The sequence below is a fragment of the Agelaius tricolor genome, unplaced genomic scaffold, assembly GCF_023055355.1.
Source record: "Agelaius tricolor isolate 1412-34295 unplaced genomic scaffold, bAgeTri1.0.p SCAF_11, whole genome shotgun sequence".
In the NCBI taxonomy this organism is placed as follows: domain Eukaryota; kingdom Metazoa; phylum Chordata; class Aves; order Passeriformes; family Icteridae; genus Agelaius; species Agelaius tricolor.
In genome coordinates, this window is record NW_027269271.1 from 23,528,514 (window position 1) to 23,541,077 (window position 12,564).

The 12,564-nt window shown below is 46.4% G+C and overlaps 1 protein-coding gene across 3 annotated transcripts in view; it reads right to left on the bottom strand.

Moving 5' to 3' along the window:
- Positions 1-12,564, bottom strand: part of LOC139594494 (BEN domain-containing protein 5-like) — an 885,873-nt gene that overhangs the window by 11,929 nt on the left and 861,380 nt on the right. For all 3 annotated transcript variants that reach the window (XM_071436695.1, XM_071436694.1, XM_071436692.1), the window contains one exon: positions 1,828-1,924. In XM_071436695.1, coding sequence (XP_071292796.1) covers positions 1,828-1,924 — 97 coding nt within the window. The remainder of the gene's footprint in view (positions 1-1,827; positions 1,925-12,564) is intronic.

Below are 12,564 nucleotides of genomic sequence, written 5' to 3' on the forward strand. Positions count from 1 at the left end.
TCCATTCCTTAAACATCTGTTGGCTTAGGGCTGAACATTGACCGTATTTAGGATTTTACTGTGAGGAAGCACCTCCCAAACAAAAGATCCCTCACTGCATTAGGCTCTGGTGGGGGGGACAAGAAGAATTTGCTCTGTGCAACCTGATTAGAGATGTGTATCTTTCCCTGCTGGCGTGGCTGTCTCTATAGAGATGGACATGGATATTTGATGAGATTAAAATGCTTCAGTTACCACTGTCAGTGGTTCTTTAATTTAAAATGAAGAAAGCAAACAACCATTCCTTTTGATGAGGTAACTGGATGATGCTATGGAAAAGCACTTTGCTGTCAGGTGGTAATTAGGTTCAGTAATAGTTGTGGGTTTTTAGCCTTGGAGGCTGTGGCCCCTGGGAGTCTGAGAGAAATGATACATTCAATTTCCGGAGGAGAGGAAGATGCTGGATGCTGTTCTCTGCTAACCCTGCAGGTCTCTGCAGATAAGAGCATTCAGAACTGCAGTGCTGACAATCCTCCTTGAGCCAGCCTAAACTGTGGTGTCGAGATCACAAACAGGAAAGGGAGATGGGCTCAAAGCAGGCCCAACACAGGCAGCCTGGCTCTGACCACATATATAAGGAGCTGCCAGAATGGCTGCAATGAGAGGATTTTTGAAGGCTGCAGAAGGAACTCCAGCAATTGCTCTCTGGTCTGGGCTGATATTTGTAGCATCCATCTTACACATCACTAGAAAATCTTCAGTAGGAAAGTGTTACTGTGCAAACAAGGAACATTCCCACAGCTACTCTTTTAAGGGAGGAAAAAAGAAGGAAAATCTCAAGGCTCAGCTGCCTCCCTTGCCGATTTGGAATTGCCTTTTCCATTGCAAAATATAAACTATATATATTGGTTGTGCTGTTAAGAGCTGAAACCCAAATGAAACACTCCAATTGGTCCAAATGCATTTAATTGAAATTTTTCAGTTTGGAGGCATTATTGCTGTTTTCTCAGAACAGAGGCAAATAGTGAGTATGAAACAGTTCCCATGAAACAGTTGCACAGGTTCCTGCTCTGCTCCCCTCTGGATGTTGTTCCACAGCTTTTCCAGCTCAAGGAATGCTGATTCTCCATAAACAGCTCAGTGGTATCTCCCCTGCTCCTCACACAAGCTAAGGGATGCTGAAAGGATGCAGCTGGCCAGCACCAGAGAAGGACCAGCAGTGCTGCAGGGAGCCGAGCCTGGGCATTTCATGCCTTTGTGCCTTGCTCACCAGGGCCTGACTTCACACCCCACTTCCTTTTGGACTAGCACCCCCTGAGCTGGGTGTGGAGCTGGAGTAGGGGCTCAGAGAGAGAGGGGATCCCTGGGCAGAGTGTCCAGCTGGGCTGGCAGCAGGAGCCTGCCTCTGGCTGCCAGCACTGCAGCAGCAGCTCCGAGGGCAGGGGGAGAGCTCTGCCTCAGCACAGGCTTGCCAGTAGCTTCCTGAAGCACTGAAAAAGTTTTCACTTCCAGAATTAAAACTTTGCGAAATAAAAGCGGTTCTGATTCGCTCTCAGGAGATAAATGAAGGGTAAGTGCATTAAAGATACTGGTGTGAGATTGGTGCACAGCAGACAGAATTCAGGAAAGATATCGATATCTCCAAAATCCTCTGAATATTTTTTCAGACATAAACCAGGTATCTTTCCTGATCACAAATGCTTTATTTCCAAATGGAATTTCAATAAAATAAGCACAGTTAGACTAGCACATGTTATAAAGCTGTAATGCAGTAGCACTGAAGTTTAGTCAGGAAAGGTATTAAAAGAGCAGCCCAGCTAAAGCAAGAGAAATTGCTTTCTGACCTACCGAGTTTTAGGAGTAGGTGCTAGTGGTCCCTCCACCAAGGAGTTCAGCCTGTAGTAATCCAAGAATGTCCTGGCCACATTTCTTCCAAGCTTCATATCTGTGAGTTTTTAATTAAGGAGCATTTTCTTAATCATTAAGTGTAATAGTAATAATAATAATTAAAAAAAAAAAAAGAGCAGACTCTAAAGGTAAGTTATTGCTATTTAATTCAAGAGCAAGATTTACATTAACCATCCCACAGAGTTCAGTCTCCAGGCAAAAATGACTTACACTGGCAGATAAGGTGGGGGTCATCTTGTTTGCTTCTTGTTTTCACAGGCAGATGCTGCATAAAAACACAGACAGGAGGAAACAATCTCCCTTTTCCCCCACGTCTGGCTGCAGATCCCTGTGGTTCTCATGAAATAATACACTAAACAAAAGGGGCCCTCCAATTTCCACATTCAGGGAGAATAATTACCTTAAAATGCTTGGATACAGGCAGTGTTTCTGTATCCAGGATACAAGGTCAGCTACACCACGGTGTGAACCTGCCATGGACCAGTGTACTGAAGGTTGGGATTAATGCTGAAGCCCTCCACACCTTTAGCTCTGACACCCAGGGTGTTGTGGGAGCATTCACTGTTCTTTCCCTGTGTTGTATTCAGGACCTGAAATGGTGATTTTAGCACCGACCTGGAAGGACAGTAGGTTACCTTAACAAGTTCAGCAGTAACTCTGGTGTTTCTTCTTACTAGCCACGACTTCTCCTTCAGCTGACCCCTAAACCCAGCATTAGGCAGGCACTGAACATCAAAGCTGCCATGGAGACCTCAGGGGCACAGGAACCAGACCTTCCCAAAGACTCAGCTGCTTACAAAGAGTTGAATAACCTGTGGATTGCATTGAAAAACAATATCCCAGACAACACATCTGTGGGGTGAACCTGCTGCTCATGTGAGAAGGCAGCATTAAGCCTGCCTGTTACAGAGCAGCATCTCCTTATCATCCACGGGGTGATGTCCAGCTGGGACATATCCAGACATTATCCACAGCTGTGTTGTGGGGGCTGGAGGCTCCTTTATTTGCCTGTTTTGAGCTGATGCCTACCCAGGCTGCAGTAACCTCAGGGTGCTCCAGGGCACTGCCCCAGAGGGTGGTGGTGAGGAGCATTTCAGCAGGGCTGCTGCAGCAGCTGAGGTGTGTACAGCACCTGGGGAGTCTGAAGGGATCTCTGCATCCAACACCCAGCAGTCCAGGAGGATAAACCATTGCTGGGGTGTTTTGTGTGCGTGTATGCATGCTCTGCTTTATCAGCTGTTATCTGCTGATGTTGCCACTAGAGGAAAATTCCAGAAATGCAGCATCCCAGGGGCTTCCAGCAGCACCACTGAAGACACTGGCTCCTAAATGAAGTTTTTATTACCCGCCCACTTACATTAGACACATCCAAACAAGTGGGCCTGAGACATCAGGTGCACACAGCACTGTGAGCTCTCTTTATCGTTTATTTCTTTATTTATAAGGAAGGTCATGCCGACTTGACAGTCTTTACTTCTGCAAAAATCCAGACACCAGCTCTGCTAGTGCTGCAGTCAGGTCTAGTGGCTGAGGATGACTCCTGACGCTGCTTTTCTCTCCAATGATCTTATCCTGCTTTTCCAGCTCCCACTGCTGTGCTGGGGATGGTTCCATGGATCTGTCCCTCCTGAGGGTCTATCCTGACACACTCCTGATCCTAATACCACAAGTGCTGTGGGCACCTCTGTTCTCCTGGCCAGCAGCAGGGCAGAGCTGGAGCAGCTGGTGCTCCCAGATGTTGCCTGCATGGACAGGGAGAGGCAGCTCTGTGGACCAGCACAGGCTGTGTGGATCAGCACCAGCTGTTCCCCAGCTGTTCCCCAGCTGTGGCAGTGCCCAGCCAGCTCCCCTCGCAGCCTACCAGGACTGCTGGGCAAGCCCTGCATGCAGGGAGGCTCAGAAAGTTGGAGACAGCCTGAACTTTAGCAATTCAAGGGAGGGCAGTGTTGCTCTGAAAGTGTTTGGTGATTGTTTCTGGAATTTGGGGATGGCTGGGGGCAGCCTGGTTGCTGCGGATGTGGACTCAAAGCGGTGGTGAAGGTTAAGAGTTCAGAGTAGTCTGAGGAAGAGAGGAAGAAGGGGAGAAGGCTGTCAGACACTTAAGGGATTGAGAAGACTAACATGGCTTGATCTTGTAGTTTCTTTCATTTACTTGTCACTTTAAAGACATAAAGTGGTAATTGGACTCAGTAAAGTCTCGAGGACATTTTGTCAGTGGCAATCTCAGAAAGCTCCTCTGCCAGAAGAGGCCCTGCTGCCCTTTTCTCTGTCTCTCTGCACTGCTTTTGTTTGCATGGTGGGAAGCACCTGGCCTGCTGTCCTGGGGGAGGAAGCCCTTGGATGGCAGTGGGTGCAGCCCAGGAGGTGGCTCCAGCAGCTCCTGCCTTACCACCCTGCCTTAACCTGCAGGAATCCAGTTCCACTGCTGAGCTCAGATCTTAGGAACAGCTTTCTGAGGTTAAGGACAGCTAACCACTGGAATAACCTGCCTTAGCATGTCAGGAAATCTCCAGACCAGAGCTCTTCAAGAACAGGCTGAACCCAGAGCAGACATGAATGGTTTAGGTGTAACTGGTGCTGCATGAAATTTGGATAAGGAAACATAAAAAGGCCTCTCAGGCCACTTCACCCCATTTTCCTACAGTTCTGAACATATTTTGCACCCCACATAGAGACCTGTTTGCTAAGATTGCCAAGAAAGGTAAGGGCATTTTGCAGAGCATGGACACAGCTGGAGAGCGTGAAGAAACTGGAAATGCAGTGCCACATGCATTCACTGAAAAGTCACAAAATGAGAATAACTTGCAGTCAGCAATGATGAAAAGAGACTCAAACCAGCATGGGATAAAAAATGTGCATGTTCTAATACTAGTCTCTCCAGCCATCCTGCCCCCTCTGCTCTGCCTGTCACTTCTGCAAGGGATGAGCGGTTTCTGTCATGGAAATCAGGCACCTGATACATAAAACCAGGGGCAGAGCATTGGTCTCTCCCTGTGACTGTCCAGTCTGGGCAAGAGCTGGCATGGCTCCCTCAGTGAGTGCCAGCAGCACGTGTGTGCAGAACTGGTAGAGGAAAACAAATTAAAGCAATAACATTTGCATTTATCTGTGGTGCACGGAAGGCTCAAGCTCCACTTTGGCTTATAGAGTATCCTGAGCACGTAAATAACAGATACTGCAACCCAAGCCCACTTCTACTGGGTGCTTTGGTCGGTTGGTTGGTTTTTAACCAGCTTCCTTTCTGCAGTCACACGTGCTGTGTGCCCACAGGAACTCCCTTCCTAGCCTGAGCTGCACTTGACAGAAGGCCATTTCCCAGCTATTCCCATCATGGGAGCTCAGCTCATACAGGACAATCAAAATGTATTTGTGAGAGTCATGTTGGAAACAGCTGGGTGTGTCCTTACCTTCACTAGCATCTGCAGCTCCCTCTGGTCTCTCTTCTTCCTCCACAGACTCATTCCTCCATACTCCATATTTCTACTTGGAAGTGGAAACCAGTGTCCCTCCTGCAAATGCCCTTCTCACAGCATTCACTCTGTGAATGGCATCAGCAGATTTGGGGAGATTTCAGGACAGTCTGTTTATGCCCAGCTCTGCCAAATTTCACAGATGTTCGGAGGTTCAAGAATCGTGCTGGGCTCTCTGCAAAACCCCGCACGTTTATGATCCCTACCATGCCCCACAGCCCAAAGCTTCCAGCCCTGGTGAGAAAGGAGCACAGAGGAGTGGGGACTCTCACAAGCCATTACTAGTTTTCAGCTGACACGATTCATTGAGCCTATTGTGAACAGTCTGCTTAAGCTCCAGCCTCTGGAAGCGCAGACAGAACCTTGTTCTGTCTGTGCATGGAGGCAATAAAAATCTCAATTTGGAAACCAGTTAGCAGTACAAGTCATTAGGGGAGGTACTAAATGTTGCTGCTTTAATAGCTCACTGATCCTTTAATAATGTCACTGCTGCAGAGCATGGTGGCACCATTCGCTCGCTTTTGTTTTGCTTTTTGAAATTCAGGGTCATTCCACTTTCAAGTGAGTGGATTATCTCTCTTTCCTCCTTCTGCCAGACACAGCAAACTGCTTTAAATAATTAGAAAAAAAGGATGGCTCCTTCAAATTCACCATCTCATTTTCATAAGGTCCAGTGTCATTGCTTTGGAACAGGAAGAGAAACTGTGATGGTGGTAAGGATTTGACAAGGGCAAAACAGTTAGCAGCCCCCACTCATCTTTGATAAGTCCTGTGGGGTCTCTGCCAAGCAGATTGGATCTCTGGTTTTATGTCTCATCTAGAGGACGGCACCTCCATCAATTTGAAACACTGCACTGGGTTATTAACTTATGGAATTCATCCAAGTTTAATCCTAAGTAGGATTTGAAATGTGACCATTCAGTCCAGAGGCACCGCTGGCCAGACCCACGCAAGTCTTTTGTTTCAGACTAACAGCTTTAAGTTATCCTAAAGACAGACAGAGAGGAAGAAAAAAAAAAAAAAAGGAAAGGGAGAAAGAGGGTAAGGAAAATGAGAACAAAGAGAAAAATGAATCTTTTTAATAGCTCAAATTAAAAACCAGAAGAAGCTCTTTGTTTGACACAACTGAATTTTACAGCAAATCTCAGTCCACCACAACAACGATCCTGTTATTTATGAAAAGAGGGTTATTTTGTTTGGGAGAGTCCCAGATGACTGTGGTCAGTGAGCACACTGTCAGCTTCACACAATCTCAAGAGAAATATGGATGAGGTTTTCTCATCTGCTTATAACAGCTTCCATCAATGGATCAAACCCCTTCCTGACTCGAACAAGAGCTCTAATGGAAAATGGCATTACAGGGCTTTAAACCACCATGTTATATCATTCCAAGCCTGATCAGAGCTAGTCCTCTATTTTAGGAGAGCTGTTTTCACCAGTTACTTGCCTATTTTGTTTCACAGTGCTGACACTGCTCTCTAATAAACAGATGCTGCCCCAGTCTCATCTCATGGGGGGCCCACCCCAAGCAAAGTGTGACTGGGGCAAAATAGAGACTCTGTGGTGAAGGAGGGTGGGAAGAGGGGCTATTCAAAGGCTTTTCACCAGCATTTAATATGGTGCAAGTCTGGGTGCTGATGATGCATCCTTTCCTGGGACTCACTCCAAGGAAAAAATGTCCCCAATTCCTAGCACAGCTGTTACATATTTCAAAATCTTTATCAAAGAAGGAGGAAGCTTCTAAAATGGGAGTTTGGGGAGGAGATTGGGCTTTCCATAGCTCCAGTGTAAGAACCAGGCTCAGAGTGGGAATTACTGGGGATACCCTCTCCTGGTACTCAGCAGGTCAAACTCGAGAAACTCAGCCAGACCATGCAGCCTTAAACTCCATAAAAGCCCTGAACTGCCAACCTGGAAATAGCAAAGGGACTTTCCCCAAGGAGAGCATTTTCATTCCCAACAGCCCCAGCTCCTGATCCCAGATGGGACAGACGCTTTTGGAAGCCAAAGGTAACAGCAATGACAAGCCTTCATTTTTATTCTTCTTGTGTGTTATCAGGGGAGGAACCAGGCGGAAAGATCCCTGACCGACTATTTCAGGCTTTCAGGCCCTTTTCCTGAAATGCTTGATTGTGGTGGAAGAAATTACCAAGATGGGAGCTGTATGCTCTTCTCCCTGAGTAATCAGAGGCATGTAATTTTCTCTCCTGCTCTGAAAGAGGAGATTGGAGAACAGGTACCTTGGAGAGCGCTGTTTTATCTGTGCTGGAGGGGCTGTGCTCAAGGACCACGCCGCGTGTCCCATGAACTTATTTCAACATCAGCCATTTCTTTTGTCCTCCTGAGCTGACCTGAAACAGGCAGATCCCACCTAACCTCTGGACATTGAGAACAGAGAAGGTGGTGGTGCTGCACAGGAGCCTGTGTGTTGGGAAGGATGAAAGTTTGACAAGAAAGTCTCACAGATGTGTATGCTTAGCAGAAAGATTTTTAAATGTTGTATCTGATGAAGGAATAGAGATAGAAGCAAGTTTTGATATAGAAGAAAAGAATTGCTGAGCCAGTCTTACTGGCTAACCAAGGAGGCAAAGAGTGTGTTAATTAGAAGGGATTTTTATGGCTTAGAGCAAAGGATGAACCCACCTCAAACAAGATGTTTTTACCAAGCAGAAAGATGGCACAGGCAAACAAGTCAGCAAAGTTGCAAGTAGATAAAAGGTCTCAGAACTTTCCACTGCAAGAAAACTGAAAAACAACTTCTAGCTTAAACTGTAATGTACTAACTTTTAGTGATTGGAGAATAGTAACATGAATATGGTAATTATAGTAGTTATGATAGGCTGTAGATAATAGTTAAGGTATAGATTGGTTCTACTGTATTAAGATGCTCAGCAAAGAAAAGCATATAATGCAATGGAACCAAAACCAAAAGGTCTCCAGGCCTGCCTGCAGCTGGGGCTGACAGGTGAAGGCACAGGCTCTGTCACCCATGACCCTGGACTTCTGTAACCCCTTGGATGGAATAAACTGCATTTTGGAGAGATGCCTGGAGTCCTGCATCCCTCATTTTGGCTCTTACACCTGTGGCTGGACAAGCCAAGGGCTCCTGGCCCTGCTGGGGAGCTGCACTGAGGGGCAGCCAAGGCAGGAGGGGAGCAGAGTGTGGGGGAGCAGCAGTGTGCCCCAACTCTGCAGCCTGTGAGTCTGGGCACGGTGAAGGAGGTGCCCAGCTGAACCCATTCTGCTGCTGATGGGAACCTGCCCGTGACACTGAGCTGCAGAGTGGCTGCCACACGTGTGGCCATGAGAAGGGAGCACCTGGCTCAACAAAGATTCGAGACACACAGACAGATACAGGGAATTCAGGGTGTCTGAACAGACACAGAGCAGTGAGGGCTGAGATCTCTCACTGGGAACACCTCAGGGCCACAGCCCATTGTACCTCTGCATCCACGTGCCTTCCCCAGAGCTGTGAGCATGGTTTAACAGGGACACCTCTGACTGCTGCTCCATTGTCCTCACACCATCTTCACATTGCTCCATGCAAGTGACATTTTGCCCATCTTACGGTCTCTCTACACCAGTGGGAGATGGAAATGGGCCCTCCTCTAAATGGTAATCTGGCCTAAACTATAAAATGACCAAAGAAAATGGTTTATTAAATATCTTGGCATTGCTGACTCCTGATGAGGTTTTCTCAGGGACAGAGGTCAGAGCCAAGATCACAGCTGAAAAAGGAAAAACCCTGAAAGAATGAATTTCAGCATCATTACATTTTATTTCATTAAAATATTGCAGCAGCATCACTTCGTAAATTGGTATACTGTAAAATTATGCATTTAAAACCTGATTGTAACAGCTTCTATCAAACTGTCCCAAAATTAATTTGGGCCTGAATTTACTGGTCTCATATTAATGTCTGATGGATCTTTAATAAGAGTAGCAGGAAAACATAGGATAAGTCTCTTTTGTGATTTTAACATTTCTGATCTTTGCTATTGTTTAATTCTGGTTACTTGCCAGCTCTGGGAAGGAGCCCTTGTGGATTAGCTGACCTCAGCTCTTTACACAGTCAATGAAAATTACAGAGCTGATTCTCTCTGATGTACTGAGAAGGGATGAGGACAGGGGAAGAAATTTCCAAGTGAAAATCCAGCATTCACAACCTTCTATCACTGATGAATATTCTCAAATGCACGGGGGAAAAAACAGCATGAAAAACAAAGCCTTAACAGTTGTTTTCAGCTTGGTTGGAAATGCAAGAACAGTGCAGTACTCTCCAATTGTAATTCAACCCTCCCCAAAAATACATTGGAAAATCATAAGCTGAACTCTTTGGGGATCCTCTGAGTCCCTCACGTCTCAGCTCACAAACATGACAATCCCTGTTGCTCCAGGTCTGGAAGTTCCCATTAGACATTCCACCCACTGCTTTGGGCATAACATTTACTACCACCCAAACAAAATCAGTTTCAAGATAAATGGTAGAAAGAGTGTTTCGACACACCAAAGCGTGGATAAACCATTTCTCATCTCTAAATTGCTGGAAGCTCATGAGTTGTATAAATCACAAGCAGGCATCAGTAATCTGTTGTGTGCTGCATTTTCCCTCTTCAGCTGCAGCTTCCACTCTCAGACAGGGCATAGTCAATAGCGTTGACAAGAGCAATCCTACAAAGAAGAAATTAAGAAATGGGATTGACTAAGAAATATGAGGAACTGAGAAACATGAGGGACTAAGAAACAGAAGCCTGTGTGTAGCTGGGTTTAAAGTTTTTGAGTAAAGAGAACTGAAGAGTGCTGGCAGTGATTGCAGGATTCACTGGGATTTTAGGGAACCTTCCTTCCCTGTCTGGGATAGCACAGGTTCTGCAGCTGCATCTGCTCTCCAGTGTCTGAGCAGATGTAGATGACCTCCTGAAACCTACCTGAGGTCACCCAGCTGAAAAAGGACTCAGTTCAGTGGTTATTGGATTGTCTAAGTCAAGATGCCTCTTAATAGCTTGCTCAGAGAAACATTGGATTTATTCTGCTTTTAGTCAGTCTTTGTTAAGTCAAAACAAGGCACCATCTGCATTTGTAGTGGGCCAAGTGCAGGGAAGGGACCACTTTTCCTCTGGAATTAGGTTAGCTCCTCTCTCAATCTATCCTGCAAGGAAGAAGGACCATGGCCTCAGAGGCTGTGCCTTTAAAAACACTTTCAGTCTCCAAGTAATAGTCATGCTTCAGTGTGTTCAGCATTTCAGCTGAGCTCAGTACAAAGTGCAGTGATTTAAAGCTGGGAGATCAGGCGGGATTCAGCAAATTCAGAATTATTTATTTCTTTAGAGCAGAAAGTCTGGCTACAGATTATTTACTGCAAATGGGTCTGTTTGGGGGAGGGGAGCAAGGCAAGAGGGTAGAGAAGGGGTGAATTGATTGATTGAAATTTTTTTTTCAATTAAAACAAGCAGTTTTTAAAAAAGATTTAATGTTTTATTGAAAACTGTGAAATAATTCAAGAGTCTGGAGCTGTACTAAGGGCAGATCATAGAGATGAAGATGGGGGGAGAAAAAACAAAAATTTTATTCTGTGGAAGAAGGGAAGAAAGAAGAAAAAAAAAATGGGGGAGGGGGGCATTGCAATGGGAACTACCCCTGGCCAAAGCAGAGACAGGGCTCCTGCCCCCTCTGCATGGACCAGGCTGGGCTGGGGGGCAGAGAGGCTCCAGAGCAAGGGGTGGAAGTGCTCAAAGGCTCCTTGGGGGTGGCACTGAAGGCTGAGAGGACAACCAGAGCCAAATGAATTAATGCTGGAAGGAAGGGGCCCCAGGCCATGAATGCCAAGACCTCATTTCTGCCCTCACTGCTCCCTGAGACTGAAGGGCCCATCCCACTCTTGGGTTGTCTGCACTAGGGGGGGCTTCCTCCCCAAATCAGGGACACACATGAGCTGGGCCAGAGCTCTCCCCACATCAGCTGGACACACCTCACCACGGGTGGCCACAACAGAGAGGTGGTGCTGGAAGGTAAGAGGAGGATTAGGGCTACTACTGGTAGGTAGAGGAACTAATGATATTTTTGTCGTTTTAGGGAAGTAAAATATTACTATAATCTCCACCACTCCTAAGTTAATTGCCTCTTTGCTAATATAATTCCCATTCCCAGATAAATTTAGCTTTTTCTAAACCCTTTGATTTTTCCTTTGTGTTCCACATTCAAGCTGGAATGCAGTGATAAGGCACTATGCATATATATATATATATGTATATGTATATATTTAATCTACACACACACAAATATAGTTATATATAGTCCCTGCCACAAATAACACTCCTCTGACTGCTGTCACAAAGCCCTTGCTAAAACAGCTTCTCACTCAGGCTGGGCTGTTTTCCTCCATCATGTCCCTGGGGAAGGGCTGCTGGCTGTGTCCACAGAAGGATACTGGAAAGGTCTGCAGCTCTCCCCTTCTCCCCTGCCTGTCTCTTCCCTGTGTTTCTCTGATGGGAATGAGCCATTGCCAAACTTCAGACCCACCATCTCCTATCATTGTCACAACACCAGCTTTCCTGGAACAGCTGGCAGTGTCCTGCTGTATGTCAGTGAAGGAGTGGCCCTTGAATTTTAAAAGGGGCATCTCAGAGGAAGTTCTTGTGAGGGAATTGAGCATTGAGTGGTGGGGCAGCTTTATAGCCACTGCCATCCTTGGTGAAATGGGGTTCACAGCAGCGTGTTTGTGACTGTAACTGAATCAGCAGCCTCTGGTTAAATTATTTTATGTGACTCTTCAATTTAAACCTATCCTATTTTGCTATTGGCACAGTCTCACTCTCTGCTTATGTTGCCTATCTCTATTTCCATATTACCAACAAGGAATAATTCCAGGAGCACTGTTTGCCTCTATTCCCAAGTTCCAGTATCATCCTGGAGGAGTCTCAGTGGTGCCCAGCTCGGGTGACACAGCAGCTCCTCCCTCTCAGAGCCACACCTGGCTCTGGTGTTCACATGGAATCACTGGGCAATATCCACCCACGGGGGCCAAGGATGTTTGCTGCAGCTGTGGCCCTGGTGCAGAGGGCTGGGACTGTGTTTTCAGTGAGCAGCACCTCTGGTCCCTGCAAAGCTGCATGGAGAGCTCCCAACTGCATCCCAGGCTCTTGTTGGAAGCAGTGTTTGCCTGCTGTAGGGACACAAAGCTCCTGAAGCTGGTTTAATTTCAGCTTCA